This window comes from Salmo trutta, chromosome 15 (genome assembly GCF_901001165.1).
Source record: "Salmo trutta chromosome 15, fSalTru1.1, whole genome shotgun sequence".
Lineage (NCBI taxonomy): Eukaryota > Metazoa > Chordata > Actinopteri > Salmoniformes > Salmonidae > Salmo > Salmo trutta.
This window is the reverse complement of record NC_042971.1, coordinates 33,159,134-33,185,504: the sequence shown is the minus strand read 5'-3', so window position 1 is coordinate 33,185,504 and position 26,371 is coordinate 33,159,134. Positions and strand designations below refer to the sequence as shown.

The following is a 26,371-nucleotide window of genomic DNA, read 5'->3' as shown; positions in this document are numbered from 1 at the left end:
TGGCTAGTGGTGTGACTATAAGAGTGTATAGCTGTAATGAGTGTATATAGAACTACAAGAGTGTATAAAGCTGCACTAAGAGTATTTACATTTCAAAAGGCCAGACATGTGCCCAAATAGGACCTGACTGTGCCCCTGTCTATTACCTTGATGGTGAAGCTGAGGATCTCGATGCCCATGCGGCCCACATCAGGCGCTGCCACCTCCCGCACAAGAGCAGCAAACCTGTCTCTGTCCTGGTAGATCTGCTCTACTGTCAGAGTACCTGGAACACAGACCTGGGGTCAGTATCTGGGTGGGTCACAAACCACAGATGCTCTGATATGGATTCATCTGAATTGGTGATTTTTTTAAATATCTGTTAAACATTGTTAAATTGTTAGTATCCTATATCAGAGAGACTTCAAAGTCTGAGTAGTACATTACATGGCATGTTATTTCCAGAGAGCTTGCAAACTTTTTAAAAGTTCTATAGCATGACCTAATAGTAATAAAGTCATCAGAGACGCAAAAGTACTGAACAGCAGCCTGTGTCTCTGTCAGAAGGTCCCTACCGAGGATAGAGCGTAGATGACCCTCCAGGGTCTGCAGAATGACACTCTTTATCTCGATCACAGATTTCCCCAGGAACTGTTCACAGGCATAGCCCAGCAGCTCATTGTCTACCATCACCTTCACCTGGAGCCAGGGTAATAGGCAACATTGTCAGCTGATAGCATGATAATATTGTTAGCATTTCAGAGACACAACTACGGTTATTCTAAGTCAGGGATGGGCAACTGTAGAATTGAAGCAAACTTACTTTAAAACTGTGGGCCCTCATGAGTTCAGATTTGTGGCCCCCACCCCCATCAAAGTTGCCCATTCCTGTTCTAAGTGATTATTGGTTATTTCTTAAAAAGTAACTGTCCAGTGAAAATCTTACTTTTAAAAGTTAATTGTCTGTTGACTCATCCTATACTCATGTGGCCAAAGCACAGTGAGATCCTATTGGCGCATTCTAGCATTTATTTTCATATTTCCGTTAGGGAACACCTACTCTGAAGTGTGTGTGTGTGCAATAACTCAATTCGCCCTTGCACTCCTAAACAACTACATTTTTTGAAGACTTTGGCAAAGGCTAAAGTCTACAAAACGCAGACCACTCTGTTACAGATAGATTCTAGTTTTGGAAACAGAAAACTGTATGGAGATAAATGTTTCATCAATGAGAAAATTTGCAGAATCTCTGCAAAAATCCATCTCATTCCATCTCCTCACACTGGGCTTCCTCTCATCACCATATTTGTTAGTGAGCGGTAACACCAACCGGATGAGTCACATTTATACATCCGGTGAAATATCTGGCTCACTGTTCCATCTGTGATATAATCGTGTAACTGACAGTTATGGATGAAGACTATCATGAAAATAAAATATATACACAGTACCAGGCAAAAGTTCAGACACACCTACTCATTCAAGGGTTTTTCTTTATTTTTACTATTTTCTACAATGTAGAATATTAGTGAAGACATCAAACTATGATATAACACATATGGAATCATGTAGTACCTAAAAAAACTGTTAAACAAATCAGAATATATTTAATATTTTAGTTTCTTCAAAGTAGCTACCTTTTGCCTTGATGACAGCTTTGCACACTCTTGGCATTCTCTCAACCAGCTTCACCTGGAATGCTTTTCCAGCAGTCATGAAGGAGTTTCCACATATGCTGAGCACTTGTTGGCTGCTTTTCCTTCACTCTGCGGTCCAACTCATCCCAAACCATCTCAATTGGGTTGAGGTTGGGTGATTGTGGCGGCCAGGTCATCTGATGCAGCACTCCAACACTCTCCTTCTTGGTCAAATAGACCTTACACAGCCTGGAGGTGTGTTGGGTCATTGTCCTGTTATAAAACGAATGATAGTCCCACTAAGCACAAACCAGATGGGATGGGGTATCGCTCCAGAATGCTGTGGTAGCCATGCTGGTTAAGTATGCCTTGAATTCTAAATAAATCACAGTGTCACCAGCAAAGCACACCCACACCATCACACCCCCTCCTCCATGCTTCATGGTGGGAACCACACATGCAGAGATCATCCATTCACCTACTCTGCGTCTCACAAAGACAGTGGTTGAAACCAAAAATCTCAAATTTGGACTCATCAGACCAAAGGACAGATTTCCACCGGTCTAATGTCCATTGCTCATGTTTCTTGGCCCAAGCAAGTCTCTTCTAATTATTGGTGTCCTTTAGTAGTGGTTTCTTTGCAGCAATTTGACAATGGAGGCCTGATTCACACAGTCTCCTCTGAACAGTTGATGTTGAGATCTGTCTGTTACTTGAACTTTGTGAAGCATTTTTTGGACTGCAATTTCTGAGGCTGGTAACTCTCATGAAATTTTCCTCTGCAGCAGAGGTAACTCCTTTCCTGGGGCGGTCCTCATGAGAGCCAGTTTCATCATAGCGCTTGATGGTTTTTGCAACTGCACTTGACTGACCTTCATGTCTTAAAGTAATGATGGACTGTCATTCTCTTTGCTTATTTGAGCTGTTCTTCCCATTATATGGACTTGGTCTTTTACCAAATAGTGATATCTTCTGTATACCTCCCCCATCTTGTCACAACACAACTGATTGGCTCAAACGCATTAAGGAAAGAAATTCCACAAATGATCTTTTAACAAGGCACACCTGTTAATTGAAATGCATTCCAGGTGACGACCTCATGAATCTGGTTGAGAGAAAGCTGTCATCAAGGCAAAGGGTTGCTACTTTGAAGAATTTGTTTAACACTTTTTTGGTTACTACATGATTCCATATGTGTTATATCATAGTTGATGTCTTCACTATTATTCTGCAATGTCAAAAATAGTAAAATAAAGAAAAACCCTGGAATGAGTAGGTGTGTCCAAACTTTTGCCTGGTACTGTGTGTGTGTATATATATATATATATAGGGACTAGCAGCCAACTGAAGACGGCAGGGCTCCTGTGGTTGAGTCCGTTTCTGAGATAACATGGACTCTAAACAACGTAATGAAACTTTGTTGCCCCTTGCTGAAACAAGAAAGGTGTTGTAGCAAATGATGAATAGAATGGGCTTGGAACCTCTAACTCTGGCAATTTGACTGGTAAACTCATGGTACACTTGCAATGGCTGCCTGGTATTGTGATGCATTCATTTTCATGGTAATGTAGAATGTTCATTCAAATTACGTTAACTGATGTGGCTCATGCAATGGAATGTATTTTTGTAATGTTAGTTGACTCAACAAAATCACAGCACCATTGATAGGTACACTTCCTGCTTTTCTCATATGGGTACACTCGCAATGGCCACCAGTCCACCCATTATTCCATCATAGACTTGAATGGGGACACCTTTTCTATTCATTTGGCAGCAAATGCAGTTAGGAGTGGAGGAAAGGAGAAAATGTGTCTAAAAATTGTAATAATTGATTTTGCTATTTGAACGGCTATTACAGAGACTGCAGTCATTTGGCTGCTGGACAGTTACTTTAAAATGCCATGTATGCCAATAATACTTATTTTATTTCCCAAAATATGTACATACTCTGCAGTTCTATTTCTAAACTGCACATCATTATAACCACTCATTTATAAATTCTTCCTACATAGGCCTGCAGGAATAAAACACAACCCTTCCATAAGCGATCCCCTTACCTACCTCCCTACCAATGCATCATATCGTCCAGGGTCAGGTAACATGTTATGGATAGTATTACCAAACAGAACCACACCTAAATGACTGGCCTTAGTAAGACAACCCTGCCATGATTCACATGGCTGGTTAGAAGTAAAGAGATGATTACCCTAGAGCTCTTACTCTTAGTGACTTATTTTTCTTACGTCAGGCAACAGTTTGCGGTCTTACTCTCCTCAAGGCCAAACTACACTCAGAAACATCTATTCATACTGAGGACTGGAGTCATTAGTCATGTTGTGAAAATGTTGTCCTGCGCAAAACACTGATCTGGAGTGAATCTCAAAAGTATTTCCTTGATTCCTCTCCGCTCGCCTCCTTCTCAAAACATCAGGACGCGAGGAAAACATGAATAGAAAATCAGAGTAGATCTCCAATGCTCTGTTTCCCTCTGAGGTTTTGACAAGGAGAGGACATTTGGAATCAAAGGAAAATGCTCCACCCTGGTCTTCATGAGGACCGAGTGAGACCGTCCTGTTATGAAGAGGCTATGTTGGGGACATCACTTATTTTCTTTTCAGGTTTACCAATAAAAACAACAGTAGTGCTAAAGTTGAGGATAAACTGATTCACCAGATGAAATATCCTCAGATTGGCCCTATTCAACCAATCTTTGAATCAATGGCGGTTGTGTTGTCCGCTGCAGCTGAAAGGAAAGAGAGTGAGCTGGTCCCTGAGGCGAGAGATGTGACTGGACATAGACTCCAATGAGACATGCACTCAGAAATGGTCTGTGAGGAATCACAGTATAATTGGAGGGGAGATGGCAATCATTCCATGATAACACTGATTATAAAACGACCACAGACAGACAGACAACCAACGCATCAGCAGGCCACCTGACAGAGACAGCAGGGGGAGCTGTGCCAAGGAAAGGTCAGCACAGAGATGAGGACCCGTGCAAATGTGCCCTACGCCACCCTTACACCCTAACCCCCCCTGCTAACGCCACGATTCCTCCAGCATACTCTAAAAAGGGTGGGCAGAGTATCAAAGCAAAACAAAGAGAAAAAAACCCACAGAAAATATGAGCCTGATGATCGGAACTAATACAAATGTTTCCTGACTGCAGTGCTTATTGAAACAACCTACTTTCACATTAATGACTTTCGTGGGAAACTACTTTCGTTGTGTTTTGTTTTATGTGGGAGGGCCCTGTTATCTGGTTAAAATAGAAGCCGCCCACTTAGGAGGTTGCCAGAGAGGTTGCCAAGAGACAGCACTCACTCTTCCAGTTTCACAATCATGTGGACACCTGTCTAGAGCTATCAACATTGTAGTAAAAGGTCATATGAGAAATAAGAGACATCCTATGGGTGTGTTAAAGGTCAAAAGGAAGGTGGGTATATCCACATCTGTACTGAGCCAATCCCATTACTTTGAGCAGGGAGTGTCTCATTGAAAAACACATTTCAAAGACTAATCTTCAGGTGCCACATAACTCCTGTTACCATAGAAACCAGGACAGGAGGCTTGTTTAGGCTTATCCAATCATTTAGACCTCATTAGGGAAGTGCAGCGTTAAGGCTTCCTCTGCATCAGTGGGCACATTGTAGTCATGCCTACTAGACAGACTGGGAAAGTAAGAAAATGGAACATCGTACAACTTGTGGCTACTGAAGTTTAGAAATTCAATTACTTCTGAAGTTTAGAAGTAATTGAATTGGTTGTAATAAATTACACAATATACACTAGATTAGTCGTAAATAAGACAAATGTCCAGTGAAAATTAATAAATAAAATCTAAAATAAAATGCAGGGAAACTTGAAATTGCATACTCACATTGAATTAACATTTGCTAGTTATAACTTTGAAAATCACTGTCAATCAGACTTTCACTGCAGATTGGCACTAGGGGGGCTAACAAAATGAATCAGGCTTTTGGCACAGAGAAAAGGTTACAATACAAAAAGGAAATTAGTGTGAACACAAAAGAATGTAAATGTTGGGAGTCAAAAGAAACATGTCAGACTTTATTCAGCTCCCTTGTACCCCTTTCAAGGAAGACTCAAAGGCAGAGATTTACAAGCAATGTCTAGACTGTTTCTGCCTTGATATGAAGGTCAATAATTCTCCACAGCTAGTTCCACCTGATATTCATGGGCATTAGATTCATCACTATAATTCCTGCTTGAGCAATATATAGGGTATATTTAAGCAATAAGGCCCGAGAAGGTGTAGTATATGGCCAATATACCCCGGCTAAGGGCTGTTCATAGGCACGACGCACTACAGAGGGCCTGGACACAGCCTTCAGCCATGGTACATTGGCCATTTATCACAAACCCCCGAGGTGCCTTATTGCTATTATAAACTGGTGACCAACATAATTAGAGCAGTAAAAATAAATGTTTTGTCATACGTGGTATACAGTCTGATATACCACAGCTGTCAGCCAATCAGCATTCAGGGTTTGAACCACCCAGTTTATAATTAGTAATATACATGGGTCAAATCATTTGCAGCACGGAGATGTTTACATTTTTCTTTTTTTAAAGAAATCTATAACAAATCCTGTTTGCAAAATGATGTATCCAGCCAGGGATGAGAGACTACATGAAGTATGGTGTTCACTCCATTACACTTGACCACGGACACACCCTTTCTTACATTCCACCATATCGGTTTACACAGGCTCTCTTGTTTAGTGTAAAGTAAACGGGGTCTGAAATAACTGAACTCTTGCAACAAAGAACCATACAGCTCCATTTTGGAAAATGTTGACTTGACATATATTTCTAGTTGTATAGTCAATTAGGTTTTACTTTTTTTTTTATATATAGACATGTACAATATACTTCCACAAGTTTGAAACCATGAAATGTTAATAATTGGAGGCATTTCTTCTGTCATCATAACTTCTATCAGGAGAATGATTGACCCTCCGTCACGGCCATGGCACCAATCCCCCTTGGGGATGGCAGGTAGCCTAGCAATTAAGAGTTAGACCAGTAACTGAAAGGTCACTGGTTCGAATCCCTGAGCAGACTAGGTGAAAAAAAAAATCTGTCAATGTGCTCAAACAAGACACTTAATCCTAACTGCTCCAGTAAGTTGCACTGGATAAGAACTTCTGCTAAATGACTAAAATGCAAAGATGTATGGAGGCTGAACCCAACCCGCCTTGAGCTGAAAGAAGCATTCCAGTCCATTCTCAGAAGGTAGGTGTGGTACAGTAGGTAGGTGCTTTACCTGTGCCACCCCAGTGACAGTAATAGCTACACCCTCCGCTGTCTCTACATCCTCACACTTGGGCTGCAGGGTCATAATCTCAAGGGTTATCCTGTGGAGAATGTGGAAAAAATAAAAATAGGCATGTTCTGGAGGGAAGTGATAGCAAATGAATATAAGGGGAGTAAAAACACAAAAAGTGAAGGAAATAAAATATTAACATTCACTCAAAGGACTCCTCCTCCAGGGATGTGGCAACAGGATGAAATAGAATGCTTTTTTCCCAGAGCTCAAAATATCATTGGATTCTCAAATGTAGTTGTGATGTGAATTGAATCACCATATTGAAATAAACATCAAGTCATGTTAACTTGTTTATCAACAGTGTAATAGCTAGCAATGGTGGGACCCTTCTTTACATCCCTTTCTCAGAGCATTCATTATGGGGACCCTGTTGCCAAAGCCCATAGGAGTGAGTTAACGAACACAGAGGTTAGCTGTGTAGCAAAGCCCATAGAACAGGTTAATGACAGACCGCTGACTCTCTCTCCCTTCCAGTGCAAAGGGAGAGAACATGACATGGAGAAAGAAGGAAAAACAGAGAGAGACATTAGTTAGCCAGTTAGTCCACCCGTTTGCCTCTGACATTTTGTTTGGTTCTTGACCAGTCAGTCCGTGCCCGACTGTTGTCTTTCTGGTCTTTGTAGTCTTTTCGTGGCTGTCTGAAGAATTACCTGAGCCACCCCTGTCACATCCAGGGGGACACCCTCCAAGGTTTCGATATTCTCACAGCGACAGAGGATGGTCATTATCTCCAGAGACATCCTAGGCAGGTGATAGAGTTGTAGGAATAGGAGAGGCAGGACAGTGAGTGTAGTATATGCGTACAGTAGCTGTTAGGGATGTCAGTAGAGTAGGGTCAGGGGTGAGAGGGGAGGGATTAGAACGAGAATATACTCTAGGAGGAAGTGGCATCGGTATCTCTAGTCTAGGCCTACGCCATAGACCAGACTCTACAGCAAAAAAGGAACCATTGTGTAACCTAACCCCCAGAGTCAGAGAGCTTCAGATGGAACCAAAGGCTTCTCCAGTCTATCAATGATCTAATGCTAGTGTGCTGGTGTTTACATTACAAGCAGGAACACAGCACAGCCAGTCAGTTCTCTCCACAACACAACAGACAGCAACAACTAGGACAAAGGGCAGGAGTCACAGGGAAGGCTTGGTCAACCCAGCAGCATTCTTAAAACCACATCTGAGATTAAGGCACAAGAGATTACTCAAAAATGCAAGTCCCTAATGACAATCTCTACTGCTTTGTTGAGGCTCGCTAAACAAGTCTAGAGCAGGGTTTCTTAAACTATGGGTCGGGACCCAAAGTGGGCCCTGGGCATGTGAGTTATGAGAATACATATATAAAATCACACCCCATTTCTTCTTAATTTGGGTCGTTGGAGGACTGTTAATTTCTCATTTGGATCTCAAGCTGAAAAGGTTTAAGACAGTATTGACAACAAAGCAATTGATTGAGTAGTAATAATAATACAATGTGAATATTCAGCCCAAAATGAGTTTCACTGCTCTCACACACAAACACTATGTCTACAACATAGCTAAGAACACTAACATCAAATCAATGTTAGATCCACTGACTGACAGAGCGAAAGTGCATTTAGAAACTGGCCGAGTCCTCAGAAGCTCCCCATCAACAAGAGTTAAGGTTAGCAGTCTCTCAGCTTCAGTGTCCATGTCTGAGAGAGACCGAGTCAGGAGAGGGGCTGGCTGCAGCATCACTTCCCCAGGCCTCTGACTCCTTCTCTGTCTGTGTTATGGGAGAAAGGGATCAAAGTCTCATTGGGCCAGAGACACTAATAAGATTGCTGCATCACTAACGGGAAGAGGCTGGGAGCTATGGTTACCCCCTTCAGGGCCCGACCCATTCTCCAGCTGGTAACGGCTAACAACTAATGGCTACCAGCTAATGCAGATGGGGATGGCAAAAAAATATATATTTAAAAAAACTGCACCAGAGAAAAACTATACGTGGATGTCCTTTCTCATATTTATTTAATCATCTAAAATTATAGGAAAGGTGTTAAAAATATATTAGTATCGTCGATGGGAAATATGTGAGGTCCAACTAGAGGCTGGAAATCTGTGCTGTAAAGCCAACATCTATGGTCATTGTTGGCATGCCAAACAGAATAAACAGATCAGGGACCAGGCTAGATTAGGAGATCTTCTTTCTTAGGGTGTTTTCAAATATAGTCCTCTTCAAAAGAACTGATCTCAGTATTTTTTAAGTCAACTCTGGGGTAAACCCCCCCTCAAAAAACTAAAGAACTCAGTCCTCTTTGTATTCACACTGCCCTTGCCTTTGAATGAGGCCTCAACTCTTTTGCCAATTCAATTAACCTATTTTGTGGTCCAAGTCCTCTTTGCATCAACATTGCTATGTTTCGAAAGGAACCCACAACTTTTTCCAACATTCACTTAATGCACTCTGGGTTTTTACAAAGTGCAGGACAAGCCATTCCATCAGGACGTGTTATCAGACAGCTAGATATACAGTGCCTTCAGAAAGTATTCACACCCCTTAACTTTTAAAAAATCTTGCCGTGTTACAGCCTGAATTTAAAATGGACTAAATTGACATTGTTACACAATACCCCATAACGTCAAAGTGGAATTGTGTTTTGATTTTTTTTAATACTAATTATTAAAAATGAAAAGCTGAAATGTTGAGTCAATAATTATTCAACCCCTTTGTTATGGCAAGCCAAAACACAGATTCAACCACAAAGACTAGGGAGGTTTTCCAATGCCTCGCAATGGGCAACTATAGGTAGAAAAAAAACAAGAAAAAAAAAAAACAAGGCACTAAAGTAATACTGCAAAAACTACAGAAAAGCTATTAACATTTTGTCCTGAATAGAAGTTTCAAAGTGTCCTGTTATGTTTGGGGAAAATCCAATACAACACATTACTGAGTACCGCTCCATATTTTCAAGCATAAAAGTGGCTGCATCATGTTATGGGTATGCTTGTAATCCTTAAAGACAATGTTTGTTTTTTTTATCCTGAAAAAAAAGAACTCACTAATCAGAATAGAGCTAAGCACAGGCAAAACCCTAGAAAGCCTTGCTCAGTCTGCCTGCCACCAGACCCTGGGCAATGAATTCACCTTTCAGCAGAAAAATAATTTAAAAAATAAGGCCAAATCTACATTGATTATACAAACATTAAGAACACCTGTTCTTTCCATGACAGACTGACCAGGTAAACCCAGGTGAATGCTATGATCCCTTATTGATGTCACTTGTTAAATCCACTTTAAAATCAGTTTTGAGGAAGGGGAGGAGACAGGTTAAATAATTATTTAAGCCTCAAGACAATTGGATTATGCATGCATGCCATTCAGAGGGTGACTGGGCAAGACAAAATATTTAAGTGCTATGTGATATTGCAGGTGCCAGGCGCACCGGTTTGTCTCAAGAACTGCAACACTGCTGGGTTTTTCCACTCTCAACAGTTTCCTGTGTGTGTGTGTGTGTGTGTGTGTGTGTGTGTGTATCAAGAATGGTCCACCTCCCAAAGGACATCCAGCCAACTTGTCATAACTGTGGGAAGCATTGGAATCAACCTGGGCCAGCAGCTCTGTGGAAAGCTTCCGACACAATGTTCCCTCTAAGCTGTGCGCGCACTAGCCAAGACTACCGCTCAGCTCAGAAATATCAGCCCACAGAGAGAAGCACGAGATTGAACACTTCTGTAAAAATAAACTACGATAAAAGCCTTGTTTTCCTATTTTACATTTTTTTGTCTAGGGCTGTTGGCGGTAGGTGCACCCAATTCAGCTGCTCTGCGCACCGAGTAGGCAAACTGTTGCTATTTTGAACCATTTCATGTGTCTAAAGGAAAATGGTGGCTTCCTTGCAGGCCCAGAGAGCAAATCAAGTGCACTATAGGCCCGATGGCTCAGATGACCATGTCTGCAGTAACTTAGCAGGCATTAAAGAAAACTACAGGTTGTGAGATTTCAAAACGTTTAAAACCATGACTAGTGAGTTCATGTTTAAGTTCTTACTCAGCACTGTCAACACTTTGCATAAGCCATAAAATGCTTGTTCTTCCCATTTCCACTCAGCGCTACAACAACTACTGCAGCAGTAATGAATAGCTATAGGCTTGCATTGTTATTTTTAGCGGCTTGGGCTTTTTTTTATATAGAGGAATATTTCACTCTCTGTTCATAGGAGTAACAACATTAATTTGTACACAAGGCAGAAATAATGTGGTGCGACTCGAGATTCACCATCAGCTGGAAGACTGTGTCCCGTTTTGGTCAGTGTCAGTGGAGGAAAGGGAGAGCGGAGGGATGTTGAGAGTCAGACCCTCAGTCTGCTGCTCTCCCTCCGCTGAGACTGACCATCAGATGCAGGTACCATCAGCCCAGTAAAATAAAAAAGCAAATGATTAAAATGTATGCTCACTCAACTTTGCTTCACAAGTAATACAACAACGGATCTATTACCGGTGTGATCATATAGCCTAGCTCAAATTGTGAAAAATATATATATATTTTTTTTATTGTGTGAAAAATATATTTTTTTTATTGTGTGATATATATATATATATATATCACACAATAAAAAAAATATATTTTTCACACAATAAAAAAAAATATATATATATATATATATATATTTTTTTAAATGACCCAAACAATGCATTGGCAGGGTAACTCAAGCAAAGCCAATATGCGGTGCTAATGTATTAGCAATATCTACGTTTCACTTTACTGTGGCAATTGTGACACGCAATATTAGCCACTTTCATACCGAAACAAAACAAACTATGTAACAGATTTTATTGTAGGCAGAACGCATCAGAGTAGGATTTTATTGAATCACACACTATTCAGCCCGTACTCTACACAGCCCGGTGCAGCATAAACAGTCAGAGCTGCAGTAGGTCTATGCAAATAGACCATTGCCATACTGTATATGGATCTGTGCCATTTACTTTGAACTGGACTGTGTTTACAGCACTAGCGGTCGTGAGTAGATGTGCTTGTTTTGAGATCAAAAGCGAGAGCTGCATGTAGCCACGAGCGCGCATTTTGTTCATATTATTAGCCCAGTTATGGGTCATTTGTAGTCAGCAATAGAGGAGCGACTGCTTCCTACAAGAGCACAAAACATACATTTCTAGACATCTTTGAAAATGAGTCAGGTAAAAGAGCTTTTTTTGTCTTAAAAGGGGTAGTGTTGTATTTTGAGACAGGCTTGAATAAGCTAAGTAGTCAAAAGGCAGAGGGTAGCATAATTTGTATGGTTCTCTGTAATAAATGGTATGGGAATAATAATGCATTTTATTTTGTAAAGTGGTTTCTTGCACAAAACATTTTCAGTCACCTTGTATGAAGGACTAATGTCAAGCCCTGCATGTTTTATTTTTCTTCTAAAGTTTCATGGAATGTAGTTCTACATTGAACACCACACATTGGATGCTACTGTAGACTGAATGATAGAACAGCCATTTCCATTTTAAAATGTTATGGGATGCATTTTCTCCATTGTTTTTGATGTTAGGCTACTCTGGTAGGTCTACAATTGAAGTCGGAAGTTTACATACACCTTAGCAAAATACATTTCGTTTTTCACAATTCCTGACATTTAATCCTAGTAAAAATTCCCTGTCTTAGGTCAGTTAGGATCACCACTTTATTTTAAGAATGTGAAAATGTCAGAATAATAGTAGAGAGAATTATTTATTTCAGCTTTTATTTCTTTCATCACATTCCCAGTGGGTCAGAAGTTTACATACACTCAATTAGTATTTGGTAGCATTGCCTTTCAATTGTTTAACTTGGGTCAAACGTTTTGGGTAGCCTTCCACAAGCTTCCCACAATAAGTTGGGTGAATTTTGGCCCATTCCTCCTGACAGAGCTGGTGTAACTGAGTCAGGTTTGTAGGCATCCTTGCTCGCACACGCTTTTTCAGTTCTTCCCATACAATTTCTATAGGATTGAGGTCAGGGCTTTGTGATGGCCACTCCAATACCTTGACTTTGTTGTCCTTAAGCCATTTTGCCACAACTTTGGAAGTATGCTTGGGGTCATTGTCCATTTGGAAGACCCAGTTGCAACCAAGCTTTAACTTCCTGACTGATGTCTTGAGATGTTGCTTCAATATATCCACATAATTTTCCTGCCTCATAACATCTATTTTGTGAAGTGCACCAGTCCCTCCTGCAGCAAAGCACCCCCACAACATGATGCTGCCACCCCCGTGCTTCACGGTTGGGATGATGTTCTTCGGCTTGAAAGCATCCCCCTTTTCCCTCCAAACATAACAATGGGCATTATGGCCAAACAGTTCTATTTTTGTTTCATCAGACCAGAGGACACTTCTCCAAAACATACAATCTTTGTCCCCATGTGCAGTTGCAAACCGTAGTCTGGCTTTTAAATAGTGGTTTTGGAGCAGTGGCTTCTTCCTTGCTGAGCAGCCTTTCAGGTTATGTCAATATAGGACTCGTTTTACTGTGGATATAAATACTTTTGTATCCGTTTCCTCCAGCATCTTCACAAGGTCCTTTGCTGTTGTTCTGGGATTGATTTGCACTTTTTGCACCAAAGTACGTTCATCTCTAGGAGACAGAATGCATCTCCTTCCTGAGCGGTATGACGGCTGTGTGGCCCCATGGTATTTATACTTGCATACTAGTGTTTGAACAGATGAACGTGGTACCTTCAGGCGTTTGGAAATTGCCTGAATGAACCAGACTTGTGGAGGTCTACAATTATTTTTGAGGTCTTGGCTGATATCTTTTGATTTTCCCATGATGTCAAGCAAAGAGGCACTGAGTTTAAAGGTAGGCCTTGAAATACAGCCACACCTCCAATTGACTGAAATTATGTCAATTAGCCTATCAGAAGCTTCTAAAGCCATGACATCATTTTCTGGAATTTTCCAAGCTGTTTGAAGGCACAGTCAACTTAGTTTATGTAAACTTCTGACCCACTGGAATTGTGATACAGTGAATTATAAGTTAAATAATCTGTCTGTAAACAATTGTTGGAAAAATTACTTGTGTCATGCACAAAGTAGATGTCCTAACCGACTTACCAAAACTAGTTTGTTAACAAGAAATTTGTGGAGTGGTTGAAAAACTAGTTTTAATGACTCCAACTTAAGTGTATGTAAACTTCCAACTTCAACGGTACATTATGATGAAATAGCCACAGTAGCCTACAATCCAGGTGCGGAAAGCTCTTAGAGACTTACCCAGAAATACTCAAAGCTGTAATCACTGCCAAATGTACTTCTACAAAGTATTGACTTCAATGTTTTCACTTTGTCATTATGGGGTGTTGTGTGTAGATGTGGTGAAAAAAAAACATTTAAATCAATTTTGAATTCGGGCTGTAACAACAAAATGTGGAATAAATCAAGTGGTATGAATACTTTCTCAAGGCACTGTACCTACTTACATTTTGGAAGCTAATAGATTGCATTTAGTTAAAAGATAAAGACAATAATTGTAATCAAGTCGCTCTGGATAAGAGCGTCTGCTAAATGACAAAAATGTAAAATACTATTAACATGTAAATATGTTAACAATAATATTTAAATTTAACAGAATAAATGGCAGAAGAATAACTGCAGATGAAATAATGCTGTAATTGAAAATTGTACACCCAATGAGAAGACAACATATTTGATGAGAATCACAACTAACATCAATTCTAGCTCTTAAAGCTTAGGCAGCTTGCCCCTTTAAGAGCGAGAATTGATTTTAGTTGTGATTCTCATCAAATATGTTGTCTTCTCATTGGGTGTACAATTTTCAATGACAGCATTATTTCATCTGCAGTTATTCTTCTACTATATGTAAATATTATTGTTAACATATTTACATGTTAATAGTATTTTACATTTTAGTCATTTAGCAGACGCTCTTATCCAGAGCGACTTGATTACAATTATTTTGTCTTATCTTTAGTGCTTTACACTATCCAACCCCCACAATCGAATAAAGTTTGAAACTCTTAGCCTATAGACCACAATGCAAAAAATCGGAACTAACTTTGTGCATCCTTGACAATCACTAATCAATATCCAAAAAGGGCACAATTTTTTTCTGAAGGGGACCAAGTGTGAAAACAACCTTAAGAGCACCACAGGCAACAAACACTTGAGCCATCCCATGCCTCTACTTCACTTTATTTAGAGCCTTAATGGCAGGTATCCTAGCAACTACTAGACAAAAGCCCTTGGCTGAATCCCAAATCACCCCCCTCCCCTCGCCCCTCCATTTGCACATTTACGCGCACCTCCTCCATTTGCACAAGTGTCCCAAATCTGAGGGAGTGAAAATTATTGAAGGTGCAGGGGCTAATTAGACCCTCAGATAGCCATTTTGACCGAGCCAGCCAGGTTGCAGGCATCAGTGTTGCTAACGCACTGCAAAATGTTTGAATTTCATACAAAAGAAGAGGCGTGCCTAATTATACGTCACATGCATTTGTTGATGACTTATTTCAAGACTTGACACATGTAACAGACAAAATACCTCAAAATTAAATGTTACTGAGGTTTATATCTTGTAAAACGACGGGGTGGGGCTTATTAATTTGGATTTCATGCTCGTTTTATTATTTAAAAGTGGAACATGAATTGCGTCATTCAAGTCAGGAGTGTGTCCCGAAGTTGATGGGTGTATTGAGCCCATCGCCACTCTCTGGAAGTCACCCTTGAAGTTTTGTTAGCAACACGTGATAACGGAGGGCCCTCTGAGCGAGTTGGTAGAAGAGAGGGGGGTGGTTTGGGATTCACAACTTGTCTTTATAGCTTTAAGCTAGTTCGGACATCATCCCCAAGACACGGCAGGGCAGAGAGAGACACATACCAGGCAAGGCATGTTAGTTAGCATGGCAGAAACAAAGAGACAAAGAGGGAACAAACATACACATAACACATTAAATTCATAACATTAACAATACTGTATATGTAGTTAAGGGAAAATGCATCAAATAAATTGTAATGGGATTTGCTGTGTTCAGAGATATAAAAACTATCACTGCAAATGTTTTAATCATTCCGACTTCATTTCACAACTATCATATGCGCTGTGGAAGCTAAAATGTTGATTTGTTAAATACAGGCTAACTGTAATATTATCCGTTTCTACAGGAGAACAGAATTCTGCGAGATTGAACTGCACCTGACCTTCACTAACCTCTGTCAGTGTTTGTCTTTCCATTTCAATGCTGTAGTGTGTACAGGGGTTGTTAGCTGCAATGTTGTGTTCGAGAGCAGCTGAGTAGTGGGTGCAGTGATGTGCTGTGTTTACACACACAAACCACTTGTCCAGCTTATAATATAACAAAGCTCATTTTCCTTTGTGTTGGTGAAGAGACTATAATATCTAATGTAGCTTGGAAAGATGTTTTAATGTGTGGTGTAGATGTCAGGATAAATGGGCAGTTTTAAATATGGCGTTGAGGTTTAAAAATACTCATTTGTCTACCAACAAACAATAGGCACAAATGGAGGCCTTTTGCAGGTAAATGATGGCTGGATGTTTGGGCAGTGTAGAGCGATTTCAGTGCCAACAGAAACTGTACTTGAATTCAATATTTATGAATTTGTAATGCACAAATGTAATCATTGAATTCATAAAGTGAACTTGTGTTTTAGGATTTGAAACTGAATATTGCATTCAGTTTTACAATTCAATATTTAAATTCAACATTTATCAAGTCTAGTTTTAAGCAGACAATGAATGCAATATTGAAATACATATTCAATTTAAATATTCAATTTTAAAACTGAATGCAATATTTATTCAAATTCAATTTATGAATTCAATGGTTCACTTTGTTCATTACAAACCCCAAAATATTGAATTCAAATTCAATAGGCATATCTAAATACAAATTCAGAAATATTGGCACCTAAATCACTCCATTGCGTTGGTGTATAATTCCAAACTGTAGGATACCTAAATCCTGTGAATGGGTTACACCCTTTCCTTACCTCTGGATGTCTGTGATGAGCCACCAGGCCCATGACCAGCCTCCCACCACATAGGTCTTCCCATCGGAGCCACAGCAACCACCTGTTGGTCAACACAGACAACATGAGCATGACATTGTAACCACTAATGATAACACCATAGAAATAGTACTGTATTTTACACAGTCATTGTCATTGCACCGCAGTATCATTATCAGAGTATTACACTATTATTCGACCATAGTAAACCAGACCAGTATCATGGTATCAGACCTGAGTTTGAAGAGCTGAGGTACCAGGGAGGAGTGGGTGGTAGTGGTTAGAATATAGGTCAATAAACTGAATGTAGATTGGGATTGAAATGCTTTGCTACAGTACTATATCAATGAACCATAAAGTATCTAGTCAACCAAAGCTGTACCACCCTTCCACATGCCTACAAACAAACCCAATTTAGTGTTAACCTATTACAGTGTCATATTGTATGAAGTGTTATTCCCCTCTTAGTTCAGTGTATTTGTGAGTGTTTTAGGCCTCATGTAGAAACTAGTTATTTAACTGATTTACAGTCACAACAAGCCTTCTGTAGACCACAAACTAAACCCTCTCACTAAGAACTTCCCCTAGCACTTATACCAACAAACCCCAATTGATGGTGGTGGTGACACTTCTACTGCAGGAAAGTTAGCTCACACGCAAATGAGAAATCAAGTTCTGGAAAACACAATTGTGCTAACAAATGGCAGTTAAAAAGGGTTTTTACTGGTAGTAGTTGTCGGCCCCCAGGCTATGATAAAGTCTAGAGTAAATACACTAACAAGGACAGCTATCACATTAAGGGGATTATTTGGCCACTCCCTTCATTCTTCCGACAGGTTAGATGACGTCACGAAAGCGATGCATGGCGCATTGACGGGGCAGAACTTTGTTATGATTCTTGACGGTCAAATAGTTGCTAGCTATGACAAGGAAGCTGCCATGTGGGGAATCGTAGGCAACTCATATCTTGTTATTGATACCATGTCTTAAGGTGTTGACTCATCACGTCTATGCTAATATAACAAAAAAAAATTGCTAGCTAAATAACAAGTAACAATGCATTTGAGAGAAAAGTGCACATTGTGCAAATGTATTTATGTTTTCAATAAAATGTAGAGGAAATATAATTTAAATGTTGTCAATCTTTTGTTTCTAAGTTAACCCCACCAGTTGTGCACACCTTGGGTTTGTTGCTCAACAACCCACCAGTCTATTATAGCTGCCTTGCAGAAGGAGCAAATTAATTTGAGGAGTGTTGAGATGTCACGGTTGTCAAAAGGAGGAGCGGACCAAAGTGCAGCGTGTGTCATTCCACCTTTTATTTTCACTGTGAAACTTTGCAATACATATAATTAAAGTGAATACCCCCCCCCCAAAAAAAAGTGTGACGCAGAGTGAACATGCACGTACTCAAAAACAAATCTCCCACAAACCCAGGTGGGACAAACACCAACTTAAATTTGACCTCCAATTAGAGACAACGATGACCAGCTGCCTCTAATTGGAGATCATCCCAAACAGAGCCCAACATAGAAATACAAAACTAGAACATAACTAAACTAGAAAAAACCCCTGTCACGCCCTGACCTACTCTACCATAGAAAATAACAACTTACTATGGTCAGGACGTGACATGAGAATGATTGTCAGCTGTAAGGTCAGCAGGGTCGTGTTCATTAGGGCACACTGTAGAGAAATGTTTCATGCCAAGGGAACATTGTCTGTTCATTTACCCAGACAAGCATGTGCAATATCCCTCCCAAATCTGAGGAAATGCAGTTTGCCAAAGGTACTGTAGACCTGAGAGGAAATTAAAGAATCATTCCTTGTATGAACCACAACCATAATAAATAGCCTAGCATTTTCTTTAATAAACACAAGACTTTCTAAGCTTCCTTGCAGATCATGACAACAAGGTTTCATTTCACATTAATAAAATGTCTGCTGTTTCTCACATGATTTGTGTGATTCCATCATTTTATAATTTGTGTGTGTGAAAAAAGGTATTCTGGCTCTGATAAACCACAAGCAATACAGGTTTAAAAAAACCCCACAGCAAGCAGTGCCATCTAAGTTCGTCAAGCATTTCTGGCTGTTGACCAGAAATGTCCAGCTTTCACGACACCCCCACACACGAGGGGGAGCTGCTGGCTTGTCTTGACTGCAAACAATCTCTAACTTACTATTAGGCCTATAGAATGACAGTTTAGCTGCAAGGGCATCACGCTCAAAGGCTATTTACAGTGCCTTCAGAAAGTATTCACACCCCTTGACTTTTTCCACGTTAAAGCCTGCATTTAAAATGGATTAAATTGAGATTGTGTCACTGGCCTACACACAATACCCCATAATCTCAAAGTGGAATTATGTTTATTGAAAGTTTAGAAGTATTCAACCCCTGTTATGGCAAGGCTAAATAAGTTGAGTAAAAATGTGCTTAAAAAAGGTCACAATAAATTGCATGGACTCACTCTGTGTGCAATAGTGTTTACCATGATTTTTGAATAACTACATTATCCCTGCATCCCACACATACAATTATCTGTATGGGTAAAAAAGATAAAGCAGACACTAAATATCTCTTTGAGCATGGTGAAGTTATTAATTAACCTTTGTAGTGATTGGGTGTATTGATACACCATCCAAAGATTCGGGCAACTGAGATTAGGAAGGACGCCTGTGAGTAAGGAAACCGCTCCTGGATTTCACCATGATTGCAATGGTGACTTTAAAACAGTTAGAGTTTAATGGCTGTGATAGGAGAAAACTGAGGATGGATCAACAACATTGTAGAGAGAGTGGTTTCATCACGGTAGCACATGGAGAGATTTATAGCCATTAATCTAAAATAATTAATCGATTAAAAAAATAAATAAAACACTTTCCATTTGTCAGACAGACAAGACTAATATGAGATGAAAGGCGAGTTCATAAGTTCAGAAAGCCAAGCTAGAGCTCAGATGTTCACAGCAATGGGGGCAGACATTTTGATAAAGAAAGACTGATCAAGAAATTTAACACTAAACATACAAATACAGTGCATTTGGAAAGTATTCAGACCCCTTCCCTTTTTTCACAGCCTCATTCTAAAATAGATTAAATAAAACAATTCTCATCAACCTACACACAAAGCGAAAACATTTTTAGAAATGTTTACAATTTTTTTTTTTTTAATTCACTGAAATACCTTATTTACATAAGTATTCAGACCCTTTGCTATGAGACTCGAAAATGAGCTCAGGGGCATCCTGTGTCCATTGATCATCATCCTTGAGATGTTTCTACAACTTAATTGGAGTCCACCTGTGGTAAATTCAATTGATTGGACATGATTTGGAAAGGCACACACCAGTCTATATAAGGTCCCACAGTTGACAGACAGTGCATGTCAGAGCAAAAACCAAGCCATGAGGTCGAAGGAATTGTCAGTAGAGCTCTGAGACAGGATTGTGTCGAGGCACAGATCTGGGGAAGGGTACCAAAAAACATCTTCAGCATATAAGGTCCCCAAGAACACAGTGGCCTCCATCATTCTAAAATGGAAGAAGTTTGGAACCCTCATGGCTCTTTCTAGAGCTGGCCGCCTGGACAAACTGAGCAATCGGGGGAGAACCTGATGGTCACTGACAAAGCTCCAGAGTTCCTCTGTGGAGATGGGAGAACGTTCCAGAAGGACAACCATCTCTGCAGCACTCCCCCAATCAGGCTTTTATGGTAGAGTGCCCAGACGGAAGCCACTCAGTAAAAAGGCACATGACAGCCCGCTTGGAGTTTGCCAAAAGGCACCTAAGGGGCTCTCAGACCATGAGAAACAAGATTCTCTGGTCTGATAAAACCAAGATTTAACTATTTGGCCTGAATGCCAGGTGTCATGTCTGGAGGAAACCTGGCAGCATTCCTACGGTGAAGCATGGTGGTGGCAGCATTATGATGTGGGGAGGATTTTCAGCAGCAGGGACTGGAAGACTAGTCAGGGTCGAGGGAAAGATGAACGGAGCAAAGTACAGAGCGATCCTTGAAGAAAACCTGCTCCAGAGCACTCAGGACCTCAGACTGGGGCGAAGGTTCACCTTCCAACAGGACAACAACCCTAAGCACATAGCCAAGAAAAACGCAGGAGTGGTTTTTGGAACAAATCTCTTAATGTCCTTGAGTGACCCAGCCAGAGCCCGGACTTGAACCCGATCCAACATCTCTGGAGAGACCTGAAAATAGCTGTGCAGCGATGCTCCCAATCCAACCTTAGAGGATCTGCAAAGGATGTGAGAAACTCCCCAAATACACGTGTGCGAAGCTTGTAGCCTCATACCCAATTGCTGACAATGGTGCTTCAACAAAGTACTGAGTAACGGGTCTGAATGTAAATGTGATACCAGAATTATTATTTTTTACATTAGGAAAAAATTCTAAAACCCTGTTTGCTTTGTCATTATGGGGTATTGTGTGTAGATTGATGAGGAATAAAAACAACTTTAAAATAAGGCAGTACCTTAACCAAATGTGGAAAAAGTCAAGGGATCTGAATGTACTATGCATGTATGTATATATAGTGAAATGCCACTCAATTTAAAAATCTAGTTGACTTTTTATGCAATATTGCCCAGCCCTATGTGCTGGTCAGAGACTCCCAGTGCCATTCAGCACTCATTGCATACTGACATTTTGTAATAAGGTGTGTGGGCCATATTACAAGATGGACGTCTTAATGCAGGTCTCCAAAGTGATGAGGAGCAATGCTGAAACAGACCCTGGACGGATGGATTATTTCAGTGAGTAGAGTGACTGACTTGTAGTCACAGCTGCTGCTCTGCTTCCCTCAGAATACTTCAGATGCCAGACAGACTCCACATACTAGAGGCCACCATGGGAATGAGTGAGAATTTACCCCTTAAAAAGCATGGCATCACATTTTGGGTCGCTTCATGCCTGGTTGATTCATGCGCTATGGATAGGCCTTTGTTTCTTTGAAAAAGAAAGGACCCATTTTATTTAAAAAAAAAATATTCTAAGAGAAAATCTTACGCGTTACTAGTGTGTGGTCTATTCATAATGGACAGTTATCAAATTGTATTTGTCACATGCACCAAACACAATAGGTGTTTGGTGCATGTGACAAATACAATTTGATAACTGTCCATTATGAATAGACCACACAATACCTTAGTGTAATCCTTACTTGCAAGCCCTTAACCAACAATGCAGTAAAGAAAAAAAAGTTACAAAAAAGAGAAAATAACAGTAGCGAGGCTATATACAGGGGGTATCAGTACAAAGTCAATGTGCGGGGGCACAGCTTAGTAATATGTACATAGGTAGAGTTAAAGTGACTATGCATAGATAATAAACAGAGTAGCAGCAGCGTAAAAGATGGGGGGAGCAATGCAAATAGTCTTGGCAGACATTTGATTAGTTGTTCAGGAGTCTTATGGCTTGGGGGTAGAAGCTGTTAAAAAGCCTTTTGGACCAAGACTTGGCGCTCCGGTACCGCTTGCTGTGCGGTATTAGAGAGAACAGTCTATGACTAGGGTGGCTGGAGTCTGACAATTTTTAGGGCCTTCCTCCGACACCACCTGGGATAGAGGTCCTGGATGGCAGGAAGCTTGGCCCCAGTGATGTTTTGGGCCATACGCGCTACCCTCTGTAGAGCCTTATGGTCAGATGCCGAGAAGTTGCCAAACTAGGCGGTGATGCAACCAGTCAGGATGCTCTCGATGGTGCAGCTGCTGAACGTTCAGTCTCCTGAGGGGGAATAGGCTTTGCCGTGCCCTCTTCACGACTGTCTTGGTGTTTGGACCATGTTAGTTTGTTGGTGATGTGGACACCAAGGAACTTGAAGGTCTCAACCTGCTTCACTACAGCCCCGTCGATGAGAATGGGGGCGTGCGCTGTCCTCTTTTTCCCTGTAGACCACAATTATCTATTTTGTCTTGGTCACGTTGAGGGAGAGGTTGTTATCCGGGCACCACACGGCCAGGTCTCTGACCTCACCCTATAGGCGGTCTCATCATTGTCGGTGATAAGGCCTACCACTTGTGTCGTCGGCAAACTTGGTGTTGGAGTCATGCCTGGCCACACAGTCATAAGTGAACAGAGAGTACAGGAGGGGACTGAGCACTCACCCGAGGGGCCCTCATGTTGAGGATCAGCGTGGCGGTTGTGTTGCTACCTACCCTCACCACCTGGGGGCGGCCCATCAGGAAGTCCAGGATCCAGTTGCAGAGGGAGGTGTACAGTCCCAGGGTCTTTAGCGATGAGCTTTGAGGGCACTAGGGTGTTGAACGCAGAGCTGTAGTCAATGAATAGCATTCTCACAAAGGTGTTCCTTTTGTCCAGGTGGGAAAGGGCAGTGTGGAGTGTAATAGAGATAGCATCATCTGTGGCTCTGTTGGTGCGGTATGCAAATTGGAGTGGGTCTAAGGTTTCTGGGATAATGGTGTTGATGTGAGCCATGACCAGCCTTTCAAAGCACTTCATGGCTACAGACATGAGTGCTACGGGTCGGTAGTCATGTAGGCAGGTTACCTTAGTGTTCTTGGGCACAGGGACTAAGGTGGTCTGCTTGAAACATGTTGGTTTTACAGACTCGGACAGTGAGAGGTTGAAAATGTCAGGGAAGACACTTGCCAGTTGGTCAGCGCATGCTCGTAGAACATGTCCTGGTAATCTGTTCTGGCCCTGCGGCCTTGTGAATGTTGACCTGTTTAGAATAGGGATGCACAATATATTGGTAAGCATATCAGAAATCGGACGATATTAGCCTAAAATGCCAACGTCGGCCCGATGTCTAGTTTAACATCGATGTGCAAAACAGATGTCAAAGCTGACGTGCATACCTATATAAACGTAGGTAGATGACAATGACGCCACAAAAAATATAGCACTACACGTGCAACACAGCATTCCTAACCTAGCCCACAATGTCTGCTGTGTGGATCGAGCAGTCAACAAGTCGAGCAGTCATTTGAAAGAGTAAGAACATTTCAGTGAGACAACGCAAAGCCAAAATCCATTAACGCCAAAATAATACAATTCATTGCCCTTGACAATCAACCGTTCTCTGTCGTGTATGATGTTGGTTTTCACCGACTGGTCGAGCACCTCGAGCCCCGGTACACACTACCAAGTAGGTGCTATTTTTCAGATGTTGCCCTACCGGACGTAAACAGTATTGTTGAAACGTAAATCCATGAGCTACTTGCTATGGGCGTCACTGCTATTAGCTTCACAACTGACATTTGGACGAGCGATATCAGCCCCATGAGCATGCCGAGTCTGACAGCACAGTGGGTCGATGAGGATTTTGTACTGAGGAAAGCCTTATTGCATGCACAAGAATGTGCTGGTTCTCCTACCACTGCTGCCATTTCAATGGCATTTGAGAACATGATTGAAACATGAACACACTTTTAGCTCCATTCGAACAACTGACTCGAGAATAAGCTCATCAACTGTGTCTGCTGCCGACAACATGATACCCTCTGTCATAGCATTGAAACGCCTGCTCAATAAAACTGCCGACAGACCGTGAGGTTAACTTGGAAAAGACTACTACTAGAGGCTGTGAACAAGCGATTTGGTGGCATTCTGAGCCTCTTTACTGTGTCGCCACCATGCTCGATGCTAGGTACAAGGACCGCTACTTTGATGCAGACAAGAAACCGGGGTTACGTGAATTGTTAGACACAGCTGGACAAGATGGAAACGGACACGATGACAGTGCGCACCGAGGAAGAGTGGCCACAGACAGAGCTGAAACTTCACTGCTTGACATGTATGATGAAATCCTGGTTGAGAATGAAACGACTGAACAAATGAACAATTCAGCACAGCAAGTAAGTGAAAGAAATAGGTTTTGATTAAGTTTTACTGGTAATGGGGACATGCGTAAATGCCAACAAAATAACTGGTCAGTGCGTGTTTCAACTATTTAACTGTACTAGAATGCTTAAAAGGCTGCTAAAATTGTAAATATATCGGTATCGTTTTTTTTGGCAAGGAAAATATCAATATCGGCAAAAATGTCATATTGGTGCATCCCTAGTTTAAATGTCTTACTCACAATCGGCTATGGAGAGCGTGATCACACAGTCATCTGGAACATCTGATGCTCTCATGCATACTTCAGTGTTGCTTGCCTCGAAGCAAGCATAGAAGTAATTTAGCTCATCTGGTAGGCTCATGTCCCTGGGCAGCTCACGGCTGTGCTTCCCTTTGTAGTCTAATAGTTTTCAAGCCTGGCCACATCCGACGAGCGCCGGAGCCGGTGATGTACGATTCGATCTTAGTCATGTATTGATCCTGGGATGGTTCGTTGGAGGGCATTCCTCATAAGCTTCTGGGTTAGAGTCCCGCTCCTTAAAAGCGGCAGCTCAGTGCGAATGTTACCTGTAATCCATGGATTCTGGTTGGAGTATGTACGTACAGTCACTGTGGAGACGATGTTGTCGATGCACTTATTGATGAAGCCAATGACTGATGTGGTGTACGCCGCAATGCCATCGGAAGAATCCTGGAACATATTCCAGTCTGTGCTAGCAAAACAGTCCTGTAGCTTAGCATCTGCATCATCTGACCACTTCTATATTGACCGAGCCACTGGTGCTTCCTGCTTTAGTTTTTGCATGTAAACAGGAATCAGGAGGATCGAATTATGGTCAGATTTGCCAAATGGAGGAAGAGCTTTGTACGCATCTCTGTGTGTGGAGTAAAGGTGGTCTAGAGTTTTTTCCCCCTCTGGTTGCACATTTAACATACTAGTAAAACAGATTTATGTTTCCCTGCATTAAAGTCCCCAGCCACCAAGAGCACCGCCTCTGGATGAGCGTTTTCCTGTTTGCTTATGGCCGTATACAGCTCATTGAGTGCAGTCTTAGTGACAGCATCGGTTTGTGGTGGTAAATAGACAGTTATGAAGAATATAGATAAACTCTTGGTAAATAGTGTGGTCTACAGCTTATCATGAGATAAGATTTGCTCTCCTGAGGTAGAGGAAATCCTCGAGACTTCCTTACTATTAGATTTTGTGCACCAGCTGTTGTTTACAAATATACACAGACCGCCACCCCTTGTCTCACCGGAGGCGGCTGTTCCATCTTGCAGATGCAGCGTAAACCCCGCCAGCTGTATGTCGTCAATTAGTCATGTCGTCAATTAGCCACGACTCGGTGAAACATTAAACTGTAATATCTTATGTCCCATTGGTAGGATATTAGTGATCGTAGTTTCTCTATTTTGTTATCCAATGATTGTACGTTGGCTAATAGGACTGATGGTAGAGGCAGATTGCCAACTTGCCGTCAGATCCTTACAAGGCACCCTGACCTACGTCCCTGATATCTCTGTCTCTTTCCCATGCAAATCACGGGCATTTGGGCCTTGTCAGGTGTCTGAAGTAAATCCTTCGCATCGGACTCGTTCAAGA

The 26,371-nt window shown here is 41.3% G+C and overlaps 1 protein-coding gene across 5 annotated transcripts in view; it reads right to left on the bottom strand.

Moving 5' to 3' along the window:
• The window catches only part of LOC115148837 (flotillin-2a), a 47,609-nt gene that overhangs the window by 4,389 nt on the left and 16,849 nt on the right, over positions 1-26,371 (bottom strand). For 3 of the 5 annotated variants that reach the window (XM_029691102.1, XM_029691098.1, XM_029691100.1), the window contains exons 2-5: positions 16,933-17,014; positions 6,907-6,997; positions 555-678; positions 147-265 (exon numbers count right to left, since the gene is read on the bottom strand). In XM_029691102.1, coding sequence (XP_029546962.1) covers positions 147-265; positions 555-678; positions 6,907-6,981 — 318 coding nt within the window. In that variant the 5' untranslated portion in view covers positions 6,982-6,997; positions 16,933-17,014. Of the gene's footprint in view, positions 1-146; positions 266-554; positions 679-6,906; positions 6,998-7,619; positions 7,711-16,932; positions 17,015-26,371 lie in introns of those variants that run through there. The other 2 variants (XM_029691099.1, XM_029691101.1) reach the window with 2 other exon arrangements.